At 58.3% G+C, this 21,447-nt stretch overlaps 3 protein-coding genes across 13 annotated transcripts; 2 read left to right on the top strand and 1 right to left on the bottom strand.

Annotated features, from left to right (window-relative positions):
• Nucleotides 1-94: 94 nt before the first annotated feature.
• On the bottom strand, nucleotides 95-7,346 carry LOC111940498 (uncharacterized). 4 transcript variants are annotated; one of them, XM_086870538.1, is made up of 4 exons: nucleotides 7,128-7,346; nucleotides 4,811-4,959; nucleotides 3,663-4,126; nucleotides 95-2,659 (listed from the first exon to the last, which is right to left on the bottom strand). In XM_086870538.1, exons 1-4 carry the CDS (start codon nucleotides 7,136-7,138, stop codon nucleotides 2,501-2,503), a joined length of 783 nt encoding a protein of 260 aa, XP_086726664.1. In that variant the 5' UTR covers nucleotides 7,139-7,346; the 3' UTR covers nucleotides 95-2,500. The 4 variants fall into 4 exon arrangements, with proteins under 4 accessions (XP_086726664.1, XP_086726666.1, XP_086726665.1 ...); XM_086870540.1 differs by lacking the exon at nucleotides 7,128-7,346 and adding an exon at nucleotides 6,458-6,955; XM_086870539.1 differs by lacking the exon at nucleotides 7,128-7,346 and adding an exon at nucleotides 6,458-6,941 and having other exon boundaries at nucleotides 4,811-4,962.
• GALNT6 (polypeptide N-acetylgalactosaminyltransferase 6) lies at nucleotides 5,391-17,822 on the top strand. 8 transcript variants are annotated; one of them, XM_086870522.1, is made up of 12 exons: nucleotides 7,288-7,378; nucleotides 10,212-10,469; nucleotides 10,638-10,804; nucleotides 11,549-11,721; nucleotides 12,824-12,973; nucleotides 13,069-13,303; nucleotides 14,267-14,384; nucleotides 14,485-14,685; nucleotides 15,107-15,238; nucleotides 16,401-16,502; nucleotides 16,613-16,765; nucleotides 16,914-17,822. In XM_086870522.1, exons 2-12 carry the CDS (start codon nucleotides 10,317-10,319, stop codon nucleotides 17,025-17,027), a joined length of 1,698 nt encoding a protein of 565 aa, XP_086726648.1. In that variant the 5' UTR covers nucleotides 7,288-7,378; nucleotides 10,212-10,316; the 3' UTR covers nucleotides 17,028-17,822. The 8 variants fall into 8 exon arrangements, with proteins under 8 accessions (XP_086726644.1, XP_086726642.1, XP_086726648.1 ...); XM_086870520.1 differs by having other exon boundaries at nucleotides 7,375-7,701; XM_086870523.1 differs by lacking the exon at nucleotides 7,288-7,378 and adding an exon at nucleotides 7,453-7,551.
• Nucleotides 17,823-18,188: 366 nt separating this feature from the next.
• LOC111940565 (chymotrypsin-like elastase family member 1) lies at nucleotides 18,189-20,635 on the top strand. Its single transcript, XM_086870534.1, has 8 exons — nucleotides 18,189-18,831; nucleotides 18,926-19,008; nucleotides 19,104-19,204; nucleotides 19,453-19,578; nucleotides 19,667-19,803; nucleotides 20,025-20,170; nucleotides 20,252-20,401; nucleotides 20,503-20,635. Exons 1-8 carry the CDS (start codon nucleotides 18,450-18,452, stop codon nucleotides 20,518-20,520), a joined length of 1,143 nt encoding a protein of 380 aa, XP_086726660.1. The 5' UTR covers nucleotides 18,189-18,449; the 3' UTR covers nucleotides 20,521-20,635.
• The last annotated feature ends 812 nt before the right edge of the window (nucleotides 20,636-21,447 follow it).

Here is a 21,447-nt window from a genome sequence, read left to right as displayed (position 1 = left end):
CCCTTGTCCCAGCAGGAAAGGCTTAGGAATTTGGGAGGGTTTGAGCTGTCACCCACAGCTCTTCCAAAATCGACACTTGGAAGTCACTGAATTGCTTGGAAATGCACATTTTTTTATCCCATTTTACAGTCTCTGCCTCCTTAAGCCCGTGTCCAAGCACAACAGGACCATGGAACACTTCCCTTCCCTTAATGAGGGATGAAAATCAAGGGTCAGTTATTAATTAACCGAGGCATTAATGACTTCCCATCCTCACTGGTGGCACAGATGGGCTCCTGCTGCAGGTGAGGGGAGAAATTATCCCCCAGTCTCTCAGATGGCAGCTCCCAGATTTGCGACAACCACAGCAGTCAGAGTTTTTCCAGTGAGAAATGCTGTTCCTAGGCAGGAAATTTCCCTTTTTCCTCACTCTCCCATTAGAGGGATGAAATCCCGCCCTGCCCCACCCTCATTTATTTTATCTCCTCTGAAAATGTGGCCCCGGAGGAGTTGGACATTGGAATTTGGGGGTGTTTGGACACAGATTAGTGCACAGAGCTTGATGTCAGGACACCCCCAGCACCCGGGCAGCCCCTTCCTCCTCCTACAGCCCAGACCCCAAATTAGAAACCCTCAAAAATGAGTATTTTCCACCCAAAATCCCGTTTCCAGCTGTATTTTTGCTGCCGTGGTTTCCCCAGGAGTGTCATCGCCAGCTCCATCCCTACTTGGAAAACACGAGTGGGACACCCTTATCCCTGAGTTCTCCTGGCACAGACTTCACCCAATCCCGCTTTTCCAACTTCTCCTGATGGGAACCTGCCCTCACCCAGCTCCTGCCTTTCCCAAAATGACTCCCACCCACCTGGAGCCCAGCCTGGCCCAAAGAACCGCAGCCCACCCACGGGCCCCAACAGCACCCTGCAATTAAAGTTATTTCGGAGCCAGAGCCACGTTCCTGCCCTGGAAAGGGCTGGATCCCAAAAGGAAGCTCCGTGTCCCTGGGGACCATCTGGGGGGGCAGAATTAATTACCCCCAGAGCTAAAAAGGTCCTTGAGAGAGGCCAGGTCTGTGCAGCTTCCACTGCTGTGCCTCCCCAGGGATGGAGGATCAGCACAAGTTCTCTCGTGGCTCATCCCAAGCGCTCCCAGGGGGATTTTCCACGGCATTTTGGGCTTTGCAGAGCCACACCAGCCCCACAGCAGGGTTTTGACTCTTGACAAAAATCATCTGTGCTCCTGCTTTGGGAGTTCAGTTTCCCAGGCAAGGAGAGCCCGGCTGGATTCCTCCCTCCAGGCAGCTCCTGCCATTTGGTGCCAATAAATGGGAATAATCTGATGGGGTCCTTGCTCCAGCTTTGGGTCTGCAGCTTCCAGGGATTCACCTGGGAAATGAGGGTTTCTTCTCTAAGAAGAGCATAAAACCCTTTCAAATAATCCAAATTAATTTGAGGAGCCACAGGATGAAATGGAGAGAGTGGTGGGAAACTTCATTGTGATGTGGAGAAAACCTGGAGAAAATCCCAAGAAAACCTTGAGAAAATCCATTTTCAGTGAAATAAAGGCCCCAGTTCTACCCAGGGCTGGAAGCAGCTCCAATATCCACATGGATGGAGAATCCAAGGTCAAAGCTGCGGATCCAGAGAAAGGAGCTGTGGGATTTGTCTTGGAAAATGGTTCCAGGGACCCTGGGGACATGTGGGTTTGTCATGGGTTAATCCATTAATGTGGCTCTGCTTTGGGGAAGAAAATTCACTCCTGACTTTTCTGTGCTGCCAAAGAGGAGAACGTTGGAGCTGGAGATCCCAATTCTTCCCAGTCCCTGGAATTAGAGGAGAACCTGGCTCTCCATTTCAACACAAGTTTTCTCAAACAGGAGATGCCAAATCCACTTCAGGAGAAACTTACAAAATAGAAAAGCCTGAGATGAGATTTTTCCAGAAGAATAAAGGGATTTGAAGATGATCCATGATTTGTGCCTCAATTTCCCCACTGCTGTAGTGAAACCCTTTGGGAAACACATTGGATACCACTGATGGAAGAGCCATAAAACTCTCAAATTACTGTTAATGAATTAAAATACTTAGTGACCCCAAAAACCTTGAGATTCTCCCACCCAACCTTCCAAACTCCCAGAGAAAGCCAATGTGTCTTCCCAAACATCCCTGACTATTTATGGAGGATTCATTTCCACTGTGTCAAAGGCAAATTTTGAGAAATTCCCTTTTCCCAGGAGTTGCACCTCCAGACCCCAGGATAGGATTGGCTTCAACATCCACAGAGATGAGTAACCCAAAACACAGCCAGGATAATCCAAATCTGGGAGCTCATTCTACATGGAGAAGGATGGGGGACGTGGCAGCTGCTCCCAGTCCAAACCAGCAGGAGGATCCCGGAATCCTCATCAGCCACAGAATCCCAGGGCTGGAAAAGCTCTCCGAGGCCATCAAGTCCAGCTTGGGAATGTGCAGAGTCTGTCCTGTGGTGCAAATCCATGGATTTCCCATTGGGAATACAAGTCCTACTCCAGATGGGCCAAGACATGGTTCAAATATTCCACGTGTCCCGCTGCATCCGAGGGGAAAATCTCCCGGCACAGGTCACAGGCTGGAGCAGCTTCACGGATGGGGTCGGTCCTGAGCATCTCCTCCTCCAGCACCCAGCCTGGAGTCCAGCACGTCTGGCAAGAGAAGAGGGATTTTGGGACAGAGAGACCCCCCAGGAGTGCCCTGGGCCAGCCCCCAACCCAAACCTGACTCCACCTTTTTGTGCCCAAAAAGGACTGGGCTGGAGCTTGGGGGAGCTCAAGCTGCCCCTCACCCCATCCTCCAGAAATCCCCCTGGATTTCCATGTGGCTCCCGAGTCTCCCCCAGCACTTTCCACAAGCCAAACCAGGAGGAAAATTGGAATTGAGCAGCAAACCGGAGCACTTTTGTCACCTGTCCCTGTGCCATTGTCATTGGAGTGCTCATCGGGCCCTTTGGGGCCTCCCCAGACAGACACAGCCCCACTTCCCCCTTCTCCTTTCAAAACTCCCTCCCAAATACAGCCCAAAATCAGGAGTTACCCCCGGGAACACCCAGCCCCTGAAGCCATGAAAGGATTTTTAAGGGTTTCATTTGGGAAAAGGAATGAAAGAAAAGGGGATTGGCATCGCAGGGATCCTGGGTGGGAAGGCCAGGGTTGGAGTGAAGGTTCAGCAGGAGGGGCCAGAGCTCAGGGAGGTCTTCAGAAATCCTTTCAGAATGACAGGAATCATTTGGAATGATTTGGGAATGTGTTCTGGGGTGTGGAGATCTGAGAGAATGAAGGAAATACTTTAGAGCTGCTTAACTGGAAGATTCAAAGGGGGCTTAGAGGTTTCCCCCTAACTAACTAATGAACTAACTAACTAATTAATGAACTAACTAACTAACCTAACTGACCTAACTCCTCCAAGGGATGCCCACAGCCTCTGTGAGGATCACAGGAGCGATGTCCTGCTGGACAGATGGACCTCAGGGGCTTTCCTGTACCCAGCTCCCCTGGGAACCAGAAAATTGAGTGCCCAGAGACCTTTTAAGAGAACAACCCCACTCTGCCACACTTCCCATGTGTCCAGGGCTGATGGAGAGGAGGGTGAAGCGTCCCTGGTGCCATAACTCCAGCATGGACCAAATTCCCTGCCAGCCTCCCAAATTACCTTCACAGGCCCTCGGATCTCCACCAGAGCCTCCCCAGGGAGAGCCACATCCCTGGGAGCATCTTCCCTCTCAAGCACTTCTGGGGCTCTGTAGAGATCCAGAAGATTTGGGAAGGAGCCCCCAGCCCCTGGATTTAGTGCCTCCAACTCCCGAGGGCTGCAGGGGGTTCTTCCTCCTTCCCAGGGGACAGGGAGGATCCAGGTTCTCATCCAGGTGGGCACATCTCCCTTCTCCCCCTCGCTGCTGCCAAAAGCTGCGGCTCCTCCGGTTCCGACGCCATTCCCAGGGCCTGGGGGGAGCCTGTTGGTGGCCTGGGGATGTTCCATGGGACAAGCAGAGCCCTCCAGGGGGGATGTGGAGGATGTCAGAGCCCCTGGGTGTTTTTGGCCGCTCTCAGGTGACCTTTGCCTGTCCCCTGGCACCACGTCCTCCGTGCACTGGATAGGCAGCGACACCGGGATGTCTTTGGGAGAGAGCGAGGCAGAGGGGTCATTCCCAGGAATCTGAAAGGGTTTTTTTCCCTTTCCATTGCTCCATTTTCCTGTTGGAAAACCCCTGGGCTGGCAGAGCTCAGCCATCTCCTCTGGAGCCTGGGCCAACAGAGAAAGGACACTGAGGACAATGAGGGAGGGCTGAGGGTTGGAGGAACATCAGCTCCCTCAGGACACTGGGACACCCCTGCGTCCCCAAACTCCAGGTTCATCCCAGGAAAGGCTTTGGTTTAAGTCCTGAAAGGACACAGGTGGAAAGGAGGAAGCCCCAGGGCAGGGAGGTTGCAGTTTCCCAGCACAGCTTTGTCCAAACCGATCCCTCCTGTCCACAAAATTCCCATTTTAGGGTTGGGAAAATGGTGCCAGACCCCGTGGGAGCGATGTGAGTGTTTTGGGGGGAGAGGAGAGTATGGAGAGGGGGAATCCTTGGAGAACCAGAGGGTTTCTGGGTGTTTTCTGGGATGTAGATCCTCCCCCACCCTCTCCAGGTGATGGTCCCAGGACCGGGAGTGTCCCTGAGCAGCGACACCCAAAAGCCACGATGGGCTCAGGGAACCTTCCTCCTTCACCTCACCAGAGGAACTTCCTGAGGGCACCGGGACAAAGGTGGGAGTGACCCAAATGTGCAGTCTGGGGTCCCCACAGGCCCCACTCACCGAGGACTGGTCCCTTCCTGGCCCTCAGCCTCTGGAGGAGCCTCCCCTGCTCCGAGCACAGCTCCTGCAGCCTGGCCACCTCCCCCCAGAGCTGCAGGAACACCTCCTCCATCTCCATCACTCCAGGGGACAGCAGAGGGAACAGCCACCTGCTAATAGCAATAATTACCACATTAATAATCATCCACTGATGACTGGTGTTATCCACGGGCAGGGAGGAGCTGCCAGGGTCATCCCGAGCTGGTGGGATGGGGAGGATCAGGTGCTGCAGGCTCCAGATCCCAGCTGCTGCAGGTGTGTGGGACTGCACAGAGAGAAGCATCTCCAGTTCTCTCGTAATATATACAAAAAAAAAAAAAGGGAAGAGGTTCTTTCTAAGAGGAGCCAAGCTGGGTTTTTCCACCTCTCCCCCACAGCTTCCACGAGCTCCAAACAACCTGAAAATTCCATTTAGTAAAAAAAAAAATCTACCTGGAAAAAGTTGTATTTCCAACTCAGTACCAAATAATGGAATTCTTTGGGCACAAAAGCAAAAAACTCCCAACTACAAACCCATCCAAGGAATGATGTCCACAGGTGGGGACACAATTCCCTTTTTTTGAGCTGCTCAGCCTCTTCTCCTCCCAAAAATACCCCAGGAAACACCACCCAGCATCAATTAACCAAATATTGCCATTATGGAGGAAAATTGTGTTCCCCACATTTCTCCCCTCTTTAACAGCTGTATTATGGATTAAACTTCCCAGTTTTCCCATCTTGCACCAATTATTACCGGGCTAAAAGATAATAAATAAACCCAAAGCTGGACACAAATCTGCAAACAATCTGCAAAGGGGATGTGAAGGGTTGGTGAGATCTTCATGCAAATCATCCTGGCTTCCTGTCAGCTCCTCCAGGTTTGCTCAGCTCAGCGCTGCAAGTTTCAGCTCGGCGTTAAATTTAAACTCTAACTCAAATTAGGGGTTTGGCTGGAAGGTTGGATGGAGCTGCCTCCGACGCTGTGGATTCCCGGGGAGGGAAGAAGAGCAGAAATCCTGAAGGAAATGCACCTGGAGCGAGGAAAAGCTCAGAGGCAATGGTAAGGTTTGCTCCCAGCTCAGGGAACTGCAGTGCTCGCCCCACACCGAGAGGAAACTTCACCCTGATTTTGACTTTTTGGGTTCCTCTACTCCTTAAAAATTTAAAAGTAAACATTTTTCAGCCTCCCCAAGGCAGCCAACTCCACCTCTAATTTAAGTTTTGTTTTGCCTGAGAGTTGTCTATAAAGACGCCAATTAATTATTAATTGGAGTGCGACACGGAGCCGTCACTCCCTAACAACCTGGAAAGATTTTGTAATGGATTTTATTCCACCCCTGCTGGGGTTTTTCGGGTCTCGACTCCTTCTCATTTCCCCCAGACTGCTGTCACCAGGAAGAAGCTGCAGGACATTTTTTTATGTCCCAAAAAAAAAGCCCTCCCAAACTGCAATTAAAAGCAGCAATTTGGAGACACAAAAACTCATTTTCGGGGTCGGCAGAGCGTCTCCGAGGAGCAGAACCCGGCGCGGGGAGGGCTGGGCCGGTTCAGAGCACCCAAAATCCCATCCCCACCACCCAGCCCGGAGCGGACCCCAAAATCCTTCTGTTTCCCCCAGAAGTGATTTACCGTGCTGGGGACCGTGCTGGCGGCCGCGGTGACGAGCTGAGAGTGGCGGCCGCCTGAAAGTCGAGCAGCAGCAAATTCGGGGGAGGGAATTTCCCCTTCGGGTTTTGAGCGAAAAGCGAAACCTCCGAAGGAGGAAACGAAACGGGCGAGAGCGACGGCTCCGAAGTGAACTCGGAAAAGCCCCGGGGGGCTCGTGGAGGCCGAGGGTTGGCTCTAATCTGTGCCTCAGTTTACCCTCACACCTTATTCCAGCTCATTAGAGTTTTAATTTGGGGCTGATGGATATTTGTGCCCTAGGGACCTCATCCCCTGTAAACCAGTTAATATTCCAGCTAATATCTCAATAATCCTGATTAATCCTCGCTCTGCTTCAGCTCAAATCTCCCAAATCCTCCTCGCAGCGCCAGAGCCAAAGGAAACTCCTGGGCTGGGTGATGGAGCCCGCTCGGGCCCGTCCCTGCAGGGCTTTTCCCGCAGCCGTCCTGCTCCTCCCATCCCGCCCAGTGCCGGTCCCTTACTGGTCCCCATCACACGTGGGGTCCGACCCGTGCGGCTCCGTGTCCCCAGGGCCGGTCCCAGCACACCTGGGCTCACACCCTGTGACCTCAACAGGTCCCTGAGGTTTCCAGTGTCCCCAGTGCCGGTCCCTTACTGGTCCCCAGCACAGCACCTCCATCTCATGCGCGGGCCCGGCGGGTGGCACCAGGATCAGGCGCTGTTCCCGGCACGGCCGAGCGGCTCCAGGACGCGGTGTTTCCCCCGGCAGGTACCTCTAGGACCCGGCGTTTTGGCCGGGCCAGGTGGCTTTAGGACCGCGGCGGCCCCGCCCCGTGCACCTGCACCGGAGGGCGGGGAACGGGGAGCGCAGGTGGCCCCGCCCCAGCCGGACGCACCTGCGGCCCCGCAGCCGCTTTGGAGCCGGTGAGAGGGGAGGGGACGGGGGTCCCGCTGCTGAGCCCCCCTCACCTGTAAGGGGGTCTGGGGGTCCCGGTGCCGAGCTCTTGCCGAGGGAACGGGGTCCCGGTGCGCAGCCCCCGCCCCAGGGAAGGGGGTTCGGTGGTTCCGGGGGTCGTGGTGCGGTGCCCCCCTCTGCGGTAAGGGGGGCTGGGATCCCGCTGTGAAGTCCTTGCCTCAGAGGAGGGGTCCGGGGGTCCCGCTGATGCCGGTGAGGAGCCCCGACCATGAGAAGGGGGTCTGGAGGTCCTGGTGTGGATCCTCCCCCTCCACGACAGGGGAGACAGGAGGTGAGGGTGGGGAGCCCTCGGTCCGGGGGAAGGGGGAGCAGGGTGGGCTTGGTGGGGCACTCTGGGGGTCCCGGTGCAGCGGCCCCTCCGTGGAAGGGGGTTCAAGGGGTCCTGGGATGGAGCCCCCTCGGAGCGGGGGGTCCGGATGGAGCCTCCGGAGCAGCCCAGCGGCTCCAGGGCAGTGGAAGGACCCGGCCCCCGTCACCCCCAGGGCCCCCGGCAGGGCAGAGACCCTCACACACACCCCAAGTCCGGGCGCTCCCGTTCCGCACCACCGGGAGCGGCTCCAGGACCCCCTGGGCTCATCCCTGGGGATGAGGGCAGCGCCTGGACGGGGGCAGCACGACAGGATCCTGCTTCCTGTGAGCTCCCACCCTTTACACTCCCCAGCACATCCAGTTCCTCCCACTGGAACTGAATCCCACCGGGAGCAATCCCGCTTTCCCCCCACTTCCCGCTCTCGTCTTTTCCCAGCCCCTGCCCCTCCCGATGTCATCGTGTCTCGCTGCCACGTGGAGCCGGTGGCCACCTCGCCTTCGGCAGTGTCCGTGTCAATTCACCTGTATTTTATTTATTTTCTTTTATTTCCTCCACGAGTACATCTCTGTTTCTGCCTCTTCCCACCATCCCTCACTCCCACACCACGGGGGACTCTCCCCGAATTCCCACCGAACCCCTTTTCCCCCTTTCCTGACGCCAATAGGCTCCACTGGGTCACTTTGATGTTGTTTTTCCTGGGTGCAGGGCCGGTCCCGTCGCAAGCCGGGATTTTCGGGATGGGCAGGATGGGCTGGAGCAGAATCCCCCCGGGAGTTTGCAGGGCAGGTGGCGGAGAGCTCAGGTGCACCAGGAGCTCTCGCTGGAGCTTTATCCCAAATCCAGTCCAGTCTTTCGGGGGGAAGTTTTTATTTGTATTTGGCTTTTTGGCCCTTTTGGGGAAGGGCCTGGGGAGGGGTTTGGGGTTGGGGACCCCCGGGAGCGGCAGCTCTTGCTGTGCACAACCTGAGCCCCCCCGCACACCTCGTGTCCCTCTGGGGCTAATTAACACAGACACCTAACGAGCTTCGTTAACAACGTGGCAGGAAGGAAGCTCAGAGAGTTGAGGGATTGATGGAAACGGGGTTTTTTCCCCCAAAATCCGTTGCTTTTCCCTCCCCTTCCTTGTACAGCAAGACCGTGCCATGAAAACCTCGGTGCCCAAGGGGGCACCTTGGGGCAGGAATTCCGAGGGAATGGCAGGACACACGAAGGGATTTATGGTTTTTTCCCCGATTCTGCTCTTTTTGGTGCTGGATGGGGCCGGGCGCCCTTGGCAGTGAAGCGTGGTCCAGCTTTGATCCCGCGGCGCTCAAAGCGGGGACCCCGGGGACCTTCCTCCTCCCCAGCCCAAACTTCCTCGCCCTTGAAGTTGTGGCAGGTGCCCTTCCCCGCCCCATTTCCAAGGGAATGAAAAGGGGGAAAAAGGAATCAAGGGAAGGGGGGGGACCCCGAAGTGGAGGAGGAGGAGATGGCGGTGAATGGATCCCGCCGGGCTCGTCCATGCTCCGGCGGCCGCGGCTCACAAAGAGGAGCTGCGGGAAGTTTGGGGGTGGTGGGAAGCTCAGAGCCTCCGACGGATCCCGGGGCAAATTCGGGAGCTGGCACCGAGCTCCGGTGGCCGCGGCACCGGACACGGCACCGGACACAGAACCTGCTGCTCCAACTCAGCCCAGCCGGGAGCACCCCGTGGTCTGCTCGAGTTTCCCTTCGCAGGCAGGAAAACGCCCAGGAAAAGGCTTTTACCCAGCGGCCAAAAATATTTTGACAAATTTTTGGCTCTATTTTAACTTCGGGCAGTGGCAGGGGGAGGCTGCAGCCTCCGGATCTGGCCCAGAAGAAACTTCTGGGGGATCCCGTGTGTTGTGGTGGGGGGTGGCACATCCTCCAGCATTTATTAACCCACACTTTTTGCGGTCTTTTAATTTTGGGAAGGATTTAGGGGCTGGAAGGGCTGGGTGGGAATGAATTTTACAGGTGTCACTAGTGCCAAACTTTATATAATATATTGCTAATATTATATTGCTTTATTAGTCTTACTAATGTTAATACTTATATATTATAACATAATTATATTATTATATTACTAACATTGTATTGTTAATATGTTACTCATGTTACTTTACAATGTCAATATATTAAGGTGTTATATTTCTACTGTATTATTATGTTATTATTTGTTATTAACCTGGTCTAGTGGGAGGTTCCCTGCCCGTGGCAGGGGTTTGGACTGGGTGACCTTTAAGGTCCTTAACAAATCTATTCCATGATTTGATTATATTTATATATTCTGGTTTAGGTACAATATAATTTTAATTATATTTTAAATATAGTATATTATATATTATATGTTATATATTTATTATATATTGCATATTATATCTTCAGTACAATATTCCTATTTTGATATCAGGGGGATGAACTCGGGGCATATCCAGCTCGGAATTAACTGCAGGTGTTTCTCCTTCCCCCAGGTCACTGAAGCAAAGTGGGACACCGTGATGCACCCCGAGCCCCCACATTCCTGAATCCCCCAGCCCAGCCCGGTGAACTCTCCACAAACCCCTCAAAACCCCACAATGAGGCTGTTCCGCCGCCGCTACAGCCCCTTGAAGGTGGCCTTGGCTGGCGCCGTCTTCGTCCTGTTCCTCTTCATCCTCCAAAAGGACGTGGGGAGGAAGGAGCCGGGCGAGGAGCCGTGGCTGCGGAACATCGTGCAGGGCAAGGACCAGGTGCTGGACCTGATGCTGGGGGCGGTGCGGGACCTGCGGGACTCGATGCCGCGGCTGCAGATCGGAGCCCCGGAGCCGCCCCCGGAGCCGCTGCCCAGCGCCCGCTCCTGCCTGCCCGGCTCCTACACCGCGGCCGAGCTGCGGCCGCTCATGGAGAGACCCCCGCAGGACCCCGCCAGCCCCGGCGCCGACGGAAAAGCCTTCAAGAAGGATCGCTGGACTCCCGAGGAGACGAAGGAGAAGGAGCGGGGCTATGAGAAGCATTGCTTCAACGCCTTCGCCAGCGACCGCATCTCCCTGCAGCGGGCGCTGGGTCCCGACAGCCGCCCCCCCGAGTGAGAGCCCAAAACCCACCCAGCCCTTCAACCTGGCCACTCACTCCCTTAAATTGCAGAGGAAATTAAAGCAGATTGGGGCCGGGATGTCACCCAGCACCGGCAGGGGACTGAATGGAGACAGAGCTGAAAAGGAAAAGAATCTATTTATTATTATTTCTCCCTAATTTTGGCCCCTTGGGGGCGGGTTTGGTGGCAACAGGCTCTTTGTGTCTCCCTGTACCTGCTCGGTGGCTCCGTCACCTCCCCGCCTTTCCCTCCTCTCCCTCCTTTATTCCAGCGGCTCCAGCAGTCAGATTTTTCTTTTCTTAGCCAAGTGGAACGGCCTCGGACCCCGCTGGGGTTGGGGGGAGGGATTTGAGGAAACTCCAGAGATTTCCCCACCTGCCCTCGGCCAGAGGCTGCAGGATTAAAGCGGGGCCCCCCCAGCCCTGCCCCCAAGGGGGGGTGGGATGGGGGAGACATGGGGGGAATTTGGGATGGAAAAAGCCTTGAAAGGGATGGAGGAATCCAGCCTCCCGCGCTGGCAGGCGATTATCCGTGCTTAGCAGGTGTAGCGGTGACAAAGGGGGGACACGGAGGCCAGGAACAGGACTCACTCAACCAAAATCAATGGGAATCAAAGCAGGGATGAGTCCAGAGGGGCCAGAGCTGCTCCCCTGCTGTGGGGTTTGGGGAGGAGGGGATATCAGGGGGTCACTCCAGTCGTGCTTCCCCCTTCATCCCCCCCATTCTGTCCCCCAGGTGCATTGACCAGAAGTTCAAGCGCTGCCCTCCCCTCCCCACCACCAGCGTGGTCATTGTGTTCCACAACGAGGCCTGGTCCACCCTGCTCCGGACAGTCTACAGCGTCCTGCACTCGTCCCCGGCTCGGCTGCTCCGCGAGGTCATCCTGGTGGACGATGCCAGCACGGATGGTGGGTGGGGGCCATGGGGAAACAGGGGTCAGAGGGAGGCAGGGACCATGGTGGGATGTAGGTCAGAGGGATGCAGGACCACAGGGAGCAGTGGGGGAATTTGGGGGCCAGCAGGAGGCAGAATCCATGGCAGGATGTGGGATCAGAAGGACACGGGAGCCCTGGCAGGATGCAAGGGACGCCAAGCTCCTTTCCAAGCCTGGAAGTGGCAGCTCTGAGCCACTTGGAGAAGTGACTGAAGCTTTCAGCATCCCAGGATTTCACACTCACTCCAGAGCACCCCTGGGATTTTCCCTTCCCCAGCACTGCTGTTAACCCAACCCTGGGGACAAACCTGGTGCCCCACAAACCTCCACCCTCAGCCAGCTGCAACCCTCATTAATTAGTACCCAGAGATAATTAACGCAGGGTTCAGTGTCAGGTCACTGGGAGGAATGGACTCTGCCCTTGTCCCAGATAAATTCTCTCTTTCCACCCACGGGCTCCCGAGGAGCAGGAACCTCAGGGTGCCCCAGGGCTTCCTTGCCCCAGACCTTGACTCCCACTGTGGCTGGACATGGGTGGGACTTGGGTTCCCTTCCCAGGATGATTTTCTGGGGGTCCCAGTTCTCACTTGGCCATTTCCAGCTCCTGGCTTGGCTGCGCCTGCCAAGAAATCCCGGGATCTTCTGGTGGTGACCCTGCGTCCACTGTCCCTTCCCTCAGTCACAACTTGGTCCTGGTGACCCTTCAAGTGCAGAATGTGACCTCCCCCTGTCAATCCCCCAGTCCCTCTCCAGAGAGGGATGAGACAGAGGGGGCTTAGACCCTCATAAAACTCTTCTTTTTTAGCCAAAAATACACTTGGGTTTGGGGCAAAGGCCCAGGTTGTCCCTGAACCCAAAACTGCAGGGTCTGAGCAGCAGCGGACGGGACAGGATGGGACAGGATGAGATGGGAAATGGGAAATGGGAAATGGGAAATGGGAAATGGGAAGCGATGGGATGCGATGGGATGCGATGGGATGCGATGGGATGCGATGGGATGCGATGGGATGCGATGGGAGGCACCAGGGACCGGCACCTGCCTCTCTGATGGACCCAGATGCTCTTCCCACCCTCAGAGTACCTGAAGGAGGAGCTGGATCGCTACGTGGAGCAGCTGCAGATCGTGCGCGTGGTGCGGCAGCGGGAACGCAAGGGGCTCATCACGGCGCGGCTGCTGGGGGCCAGCGTGGCGAGCGGGGAGGTGCTGACCTTCCTGGATGCCCACTGTGAGTGCCCCCCCTGTGCCACCCGTGTGCCACCCGCATGCCCCCAGGTGCTGTGAGTGGCGCTGTCCCTGCTCCAACCCTGCCCCGTGTCCCAGGCGAGTGTTTCCATGGATGGCTGGAGCCGCTCCTGTCCCGCATCGCTGAGGAGCCCACGGCCGTTGTGAGCCCCGACATTGCCACCATCGACCTCAACACCTTCGAGTTCTCCAAGCCTGTCCAGAATGGGAAGCAGCACAGCCGGGGCAACTTCGACTGGAGCCTGACTTTCGGCTGGGAGGTCGTTCCCGCACGGGAGAGGCAGCGCAGGAAGGATGAGACCTTCCCCATCAAGTGAGCCCAGCACAGGACTCTTTATCCAGCTGGGTTTGCTCTTTTTCCCAACAAATGGGTGTTCTCCTTGGTTTTGGTGCCTCAGGGCAGGCAGTGCTGCCCCTTCCCAGCGGAGTTCTCAGGGAGGTGTAGGGGATCTCAGGGAGTTTGTGCCCGGGCATGGTCAGAGCTGTGGGGATGGTGGAGGACAAATCTCACTGGGGCTTGGGGAGCGTGGGGACACAACTGACCTTGGAATTGCCTCCGGCAGAGTCGCCCATTAAGGATTTAATTGCTGTCTGTACCTTCTTCCTCTCGGATACCTGAGTGCCCCCGCACAGAGCAAGTCACCTGTGGATCAGGATGTGCCAAAATCCCCAATTTTTCCCCCTCTGTTTTACATGCGGAGAGAGCCTGAGGAGTTTTCCCACCCCTCCGCTGGTGCCCGAGGATAAGCCGGGTGCTCCCATTGGGAGACACCGGACACCCCGCCTGGCCCTGTCCCCACCCCGGCCGCGGTGCTGGCTTTGTGCACGGGTCACCTGGGAGACGCTCCTGTCCCAATAAAGGCCCCTTTCACCTCCAGCCGGGCACTTGGCTCCCGCCGGTGCCTCGTCTCCAGCAGCTCGGCAAATCCTTGGGGTTTATTATTTTTCCTGAATAAAAGCAAGGTTCTGTTCCAGCCTCAGATGGAAAAGATTAGGGAAATGGGAGGAGGGATTGGGGCACCGAGCTCTGACCGCCCCCTCTTTTTGGTGACAGGTTTTTGGTAACAATATCTTCTTTTCACTTTGAATCCAGCCAGCAGCGAGGCCCCTCCATGTCACACGGTCACCTCTGTCCCCTCCCAGCAGCCAGGCCCAGCCTGTCCACCAAAGCCACCACAGCTGGACGGAGGGGGATTCTGATTTTGGGGCTGTGATGTCTCAAAACTCAGATTTCTGCTCTTTTATTTGTGTTTAACCCTTTCTTTGTCCCCCACAGGTCCCCGACCTTTGCAGGTGGCCTCTTCGCCATCTCCAGGTCCTACTTCGAGCACATTGGCTCCTACGATGACCAGATGGAGATTTGGGGGGGTGAGAACGTGGAAATGTCTTTCAGGGTAAGGACAGGGGTGTCACCTTCAGAGGGCACCTCCAGGGAGCTCCCTGCTGAGGGGCCCTGGGGCTGGACCCCCCACCTCAGGTGTGGCTTCCCCGCAGGTGTGGCAGTGTGGGGGACAGGTCGAGATCATCCCCTGCTCCGTCGTGGGCCATGTGTTCCGCTCCAAGAGCCCCCACACGTTCCCCAAGGGCACCCAGGTGATCTCCCGGAACCAGGTGCGCCTGGCTGAGGTCTGGATGGACGACTACAAGGAGATCTTCTACCGCCGCAACCAGCAAGCCTCCCAGATGGCCAGAGAGGTACTGGACATGCTGGGGGGCTGCCGCTTCTACTGGGAGGGCTGGTCCTGCTGGGAGCTCCACCTGAGCAGGGTGGGGTGGGAAACCGCACACAGGTGGACAGAAGTAGCCAAAAGCCTTTTCTTTTTCTTTCCCCCTCTGGCCAGAATGTTTCCTGGTAGGAGAACATCAGAGTTTATGAATATTTTTTTTTTCACATCAAAATTTTGTGCCAAAATACCTCCAAGCTGGAGTCTGTGGGTACCTGTCAGGTGATGCCTCCCACTTGTCTCAGTGCTGGTCATACCATGAGGAATGATGACAAAGCTGGGGTGACTCCCAGCTCTGAGTCCCAGCTCAGAAAGGGATAAAGGGATTTTGGGGGATTTTCTCCACTGTTTTCTGAAGTGAGTTTAATTCTCTCCTGTGACTTTGTCAATAGAAGACATTTGGTGACATCACAGAGCGGCGCAGGCTGCGGGAGCGGCTGCACTGCAGGAACTTCACCTGGTACCTGCAGAATGTCTACCCCGAGATGTTTGTGCCCGACCTGACCCCCAAGTTCTACGGAGCAGTGAGTGCCAGGATGGCCAGAGCACCCAGGGGGTTCGGTCCTGGGCTGGGAATAGAGAAGAGGGGAAGTGCCCAAAGGTTGGGTTTGGGGGTTTTGCATTAATCCGGGAGGGAGAGGGGGTTGGTGCTGCCACGTCTGTCACTGCTCACTGTGTCTGTCTGTCACCTCATCTGTCACTGGCTGGCAGGGCCGGTTTGGGCTCTGGCTAAGCTGGAATCCAGCAGAGCTGATCTGGGGTGAGTTTCAGAGTGGGGAACTCACGGGGATGTGGATTTGGGTTAAACTCGGGGGAAGACCTGAAAACTTCTTGAGCCCCAAACACCATCCTGGCACAGGGAGGGCTGGAAGAACAGAGGTGGGGGTGGGATGTGGAGCTCCAGCTCCACCCTGAAGGAATCTGGAGATATGCAGGACTCATCTCCAGCCACCCATGAACAGGGAAGAGGAGACAGGCAGGATGTGGAGGGCTGGCTCTGTCCCTGGGGGAGCTGGGGACAGCAGGACATGGAGCTCTGGCTGCACCCCCAAGGAACTGAGGACAGGCAGCATGAGGGGCTCCAGCTCCATCTCTGAGGATGGAGTTGGCAGAAAACCCTTTTCTTCCACGCTGGGTGTTGGATCCTGAGTCTGCCCCTCCTCAGCCAGGGCGGGGTGACAGCAGCCGGCACGGCCAGGTGACAGCCCAGTGTCAGCTGGGCCGGGTGCTGGCTCCCATCCAGCTTTTAATTCACCTTTATTTCCTGAAACCTCAGCCCGGGCGGCTTCCCCTCTGCTCCACGTGCCGGAGGCGATGGCTCGGGCGTTCCTCATGTCCTGGAAAGGACACGGGACCCGGACCCGGCGCTGTGTGCCAGGATCGTGTTTGCGCAGCGATAACCCAGAGCTCCGCAGAGCCAAACCCGAGGCGGGTCCTAGCCCGGCTCCTCTCAGCCCTTCTTTCCTCCGCTCTCCCCACCGTTTTCCTCACTCCTGCCCCTTTTTCCCCGTCCCGGTCTTTTTCCCCCATCTTGTCCCCCCCTCACCCCATTCCCGTTGCCTTTCCCTGCCCTTTTCTCCCCATCTCTTTTTTCCTCCTCTTTCCTCTCTCTCATTTTTCTCCCCGCTCTTTTTCCCACCACCACCTCTTTCCCCCCCAAACACTTCTCTTCCCCCCATGCCCCAGATAAGAAACGAAGGCACCAAGAGCTGCCTGGACGTTGGGGAGAACAACCACGGTGGGAAACCTCTCATCATGTACCCCTGCCACGGGCTGGGGGGAAACCAGGTGGGCTCCCCAAAGGCTCCCCATCATTTCCCCCTCTGCTCGCCCCGGTTTTCCCCCGGGGGCAGCTCCCGGGGCGCAGCAGTGACGGCCCCGCTCGGCTGTTCCCGCAGTACTTTGAGTACACGAGCCAGCGGGAGCTGCGCCACAACATCGGCAAGGAGCTGTGCCTGCGGGGGGCTGCGGCTGCTGCCGAGCTGGGCGAGTGCCAGTTCCGAGGGAAGCCCGGCCGGGTGCCCCCCAGCGAGGAGTGGGACCTGGCGCAGGTGAGGAGACCCCTGCACCCCGGGAATCCCCCCGGGCACGGCGGCATCGCGCCCTTCACGGTGCTGCTCCTGCGGGGCTGTTTCCCCTCCGCCCCGTGCCGTGCTCACCCCGGGCCGCTCATTCATCGCCCGGGTTGTTTCTCGGCAGAACCGGCTGATCAAGAACTTGGCCTCAGGGATGTGTCTGACGGCCCGGGGGAAGCACCCGGCGCTGGCTCCCTGCGACATCACGGACCCGCACCAGCTCTGGTCCTTTACCTAAAAGGGAGGAGAGCCCCCGGCCGGCCCCGGCCACGCTCAGGAAACCAGGATCCAAAAAACTTCCTTCTTCGCTTTAATTTAAAAAGTGAAAGCCTTAAATATGCTGCATTTCGTGGTTGCCTTGAACTGAATCCCGTACGTTTGGGAGCCGGGCTCTGCCGGGGACACCCCACGGACCCCGAAACGCAGCGGCCGTGGCGAGGACGCTCCTGCGGATTCTCCTCGGAAGCCGCTGCTCGTCCTCCCCCTCCCGGCTCCAGCCAGAGACTCTTCAGTTCATATCGGGCATTAAAAACGTGGATGCGCCTCCCCAGATGTGGAATCCGGGCGGGAAAACCCGGCAAGGAGGAAGATGGTGACCGCGGGGCTCCTCCCGTCCAGACAGGATCGTGGCTTGCGGTGGCCCCTGGCGGGCAATGGGAGAAGTTGGGATCTCTGCCTTAGGAATCACGTTGGATTTGGAGGGGGGAGGAAGTTGTTAGATTTTTTTTTTGTTTTGTTTTATTGTTATTATTAAAAGATGATGATTCCTTGGTGCGATTCTGCTTGTGCTGAGCAGGAGGAGTTTTCCCTTGGTGGCAACACAGAATTCTTCTGAAGAAGATCCTGAATACCACATCTACTCTGTTCTGCATTTTTTGTCTATCCCAACACCTGAAGCTGCCACTTTTGTTGCCATTTCATTAATTATGGGGGTGGGGTGGGGGTGGTGGAATCCTCCTGGAGAGAACAGAAACGGGGAAAATCTGTCCTAGACACAGAGCCTCAAATAAAGAGATGATTTATTTTACACAAATCCTGTCTTTGACCCTTCTACATTCCCTCACTTGATATCCCTCCCTCTTCTTGTTCTAGAAACTCCCGATTTAGAGAAAAATGAGTTGGCAGCTCTTAGTGCCACAACTGGGGGATCAGTTTTGGATTGAGGTGTCCCTGTGTAGGGCGCAGCCATTGCTGCTGTCCCTCACCCCGTGCCCTTGGTGCTGACAGAACAAGCATGGCACTGTTTGGACATTGTGTTCCTGTCGAGTCTCATGTTTTCCTTGGAGATAAGGGCAGAACTGCAGCAGGTGCTTTTCATTGCCTTCAATTTTGTTGCCCTGGGTGACCCCATGACCCCCGTGAGCCCAAATGCTGTTTGCCAGTGCCTGTGCCTCGAGAGCCGCGGTTCCCCCCGAAAACGGCCTCAGGGTGGAGTTCAGGGGGTAAAAAGGGACACAGCTTTGGCCCGAACTCCAGGCTTTGTTTCAAACCATGCTGCTGCTGCTTCATTTTGCCCCAAGCTCAGGTCCCGGGGAGGCCGAGCCCCGGCCCTGCTCCAGCGCTGCCTGTGCTGGGGGCTTGGGGAGGGGGTGAAGGTCGTGCCCTGTTTGTGCCTCGATTTCCCCATCCCAGCGCCCACGCGGCTCCGTTCAGGTGTTGGATGGAGCTCTTGGAGCCACCCCCCAAATCAAGGCCACGGAGAGCTGCAGCCCAGGCCTTCTCGGGCCGGGAGCGGGCCAGACTCGTGCCACCGCTCTGGAACTCGGGAACAGGAGGTGCCAGCGCAGCGGGGCAGCGTCTCCCTGGGATCCAGAGCCGAGGGACGCTCGGGGTGTCCCTGGGCCGCCCCGGCCTCGGCGCTGTGTGTGCTCGGGCAGAGGGGCCAAGGCCGCTGGCCGGGGCTGCAGCACCTGCTTCCCTTCCCGCGCCTCCTCCCGCGGCCCCGTTAAAGCTCCCGCGGGGCAGCGCCTCGGTCCCACCGCGGACACCGCGCTCCAGGATGATGCTGCAGCTCGTGCTCCTCGCCGCGCTCGCCCTGTGCGGTGAGTCCCGCCCGGAGCCTTCGGCCTCGGCGCCTCCTCAAACCGCCCCCGAGCCCCCCCGCGGTGGGGACTCACGCCGTCCCTCTGTCCCCAGGGCGCTGCTCCGAGCTGGACGTCGAGAACATGCAGCGGGTGGTCGGAGGGACCGAGGCGCGCTCGCACGCCTGGCCCTACCAGGTGGGTCCTGCCGCCGTCCCACGGCCGCTGCCGGGGCTCTCCTGGCTCCGGGAGCCTGCGCTGAGCCCCGCGCCGTGTCTCGCCCCCCTCCCCAGATCTCCCTCCAGTATTACTCCGGGGGCGGCTGGTACCACACCTGCGGAGGCTCCCTCATCCAGAGGAACTGGGTGATGACCGCCGCCCACTGCGTGAACAAGTGAGCAGGGCGGGGACCCCTCCTTCCTCTCGCCGAAGCTCCTTTCCCCCAAAACCCTTCCCAAGGAGAAATTCTGCCTGCCCCAACCCCGCAGAGCAGCCGTCCTTGGGGGGCTTTTGGGGCTCCTCTGGCAGGGGCTCCATGGGGCTTCTGTGGGAGCATCCTCTCCCTGCTCTGACCCTCCCGGCTCCACGCTCCGAGTGACCGGGATTCGGGGCTGATGGAGGGTTCTCGCACCTTGCCGGCAGTAACATGAACTACCGTGTTGTGGCCGGCGAGCACAACCTCAACAGCAACGAGGGCAGCGAGCAGATCTTCAGCGTCAGCAAGATCATCGTGCACCCCTACTGGAACCCCAGCAACGTGGCCGGAGGGTAACGGCGGCGGGAGGGAGAGCTGGGGGGAGCCCGGCCGGGATTTGGGGGAGGGCTCCTTGTAACATCCTCCCCCTCCCCCCGGCAGCTACGACATCGCCCTGTTCCGCCTGAGCGGCTACGCCACCCTGAACAACGCCGTGCAGCTGGCGGTGCTGCCCCAGGAGGGCACCATCCTGCCCGACGGCTACCCCTGCTACATCACGGGCTGGGGCCTGACCCGCAGTGAGTGACGGGCTCCCCCCGCCCCAAAGTGCCCCGAGGCCGGGCTACGCCGGCAGCCGCGGGAGGAGCTCTCGGAGCCCTTGGAGGCTTCGCTCGGGGCTCTCCGCGGGTGCCCAGCGCCGGGCCGGGGCCGTGCCGAGCTCGGGGGGGACGGGCGGACGGGGCCAGAGGGGCTCGGCGCGGGGCCGGGCTCTGCTTTGACCGGCGCCGGGTCCGTGCAGGCAACGGGCAGCTGTCCAGCGTCCTGCTCCAGGCCTACCTGCCCGTCGTGGACTACCAGACCTGCTCCAGCCCGTCCTACTGGGGCTCCACCGTCAAGAACACCATGGTGTGCGCCGGCGGGGACGGCGTGCGCTCCGGCTGCCAGGTCCGGCCGCGGCCCCCGCGCTGCCCCCGCCACCCCCGGCGCCCCCCGCAGCCCCGGCTCACGCCGCTCCTCGCTCCGCAGGGCGATTCCGGCGGTCCCCTGCACTGCGCCGTCAACGGGCAGTACCAGGTGCACGGCGTCACCAGCTTCGTGTCCAGCCAGGGCTGCAACGTCCTCCGCAAACCCACCGTGTTCACCCGCGTCTCCGCCTACATCTCCTGGATCAACAGCGTAAGGCGGCCGGGCCGGGCCGGGCCGGGGCTCGGCCCCAGCGCTCTCGGGGCACCGCGCACCGGCCCCGGCCCTTCAGCCCGGCCCTTTCTCCCTTCCAGGTGATCGCGCAGAACTGAGCGGAGCGGGACAAGCTCTCGCTGCCCCTCGCCCATGGACATCCCCTGACTCCCCCCGGCCGCGCTCCGGCCTTCTCGCACCCGGGCCGGCCCCAATAAAATCTCTCCTCCCGTCTCCGTGCCTCCGTGCTGCCTTGTCCCGCGCCCACCGATCCTTCCTCCTCCGGCCCGACATCCTCCTCCCCTCCCAGCTCCCGCACCGGCCCTTCCCCGTGTCCTCCTCCTCCTCCTCCTCACTCCTCAGGGAAGAGCCCTGGCGAGCAGGAGCCGGCTCCGAGCTGGCGGGGCAGCCCGAACATCTGTGGGATGCTGGAAAAGGGGCAACGCTGCAAATCCCCTTCCTGGGCAGCAAGGCACATCCTTGGCAATACGGGGGAGGGGCGGTGAGGAAGCACAGAGAGGATTTGGGGCGATCCCATCAGGACTTTCCCTGCCACTTGCTCCATTTCTCTTCCCAAACTGACCTCCTTGGCTGTGAGACACGTGGGACTCGGGGACTGCCACCTCCTTGTCCCTCAGCCGCATCCTGGGCCTGTGCCACAGCCCCCCAGCCTGGGGACAAACCACCAGCACCAACGTGCCCCAAACACCCAGGTTTACACCCAAAGCAGCCACTGCTGGATGGATCCAGTGCCCGCTGGGCCTTCCTCTCCCTCCTCGGTCGTGTCGTGCTGAACAAAACACCCGAGCACGGCAAGGTGGCTCTCCCAGCACCGCGGTGGCAACGGGAGCGGGGGCTGTGCCAGACACTGCTGAAGGCCCTCGAGGGCTCTGTCCAGTTCTGCCCCTCCCAAAAAGGAAAACTCGGAGGGGCTGAACCGTGTCCAGGGAAGGGAACAGAGCTGGAGCAGCTGAGGGAGCTGGGGAGGCTCAGCCTGGAGAAAAGGAGGCTCGGGGGGACCTTCTGGCTCTGCACAACTCCCTGAC

This window comes from Cyanistes caeruleus, chromosome 32 (genome assembly GCF_971803275.1).
Source record: "Cyanistes caeruleus chromosome 32, bCyaCae1.hap1.1, whole genome shotgun sequence".
Classification (NCBI taxonomy): Eukaryota; Metazoa; Chordata; class Aves; order Passeriformes; family Paridae; genus Cyanistes; species Cyanistes caeruleus.
This window is presented reverse-complemented; position numbering and strand designations above follow the sequence as displayed.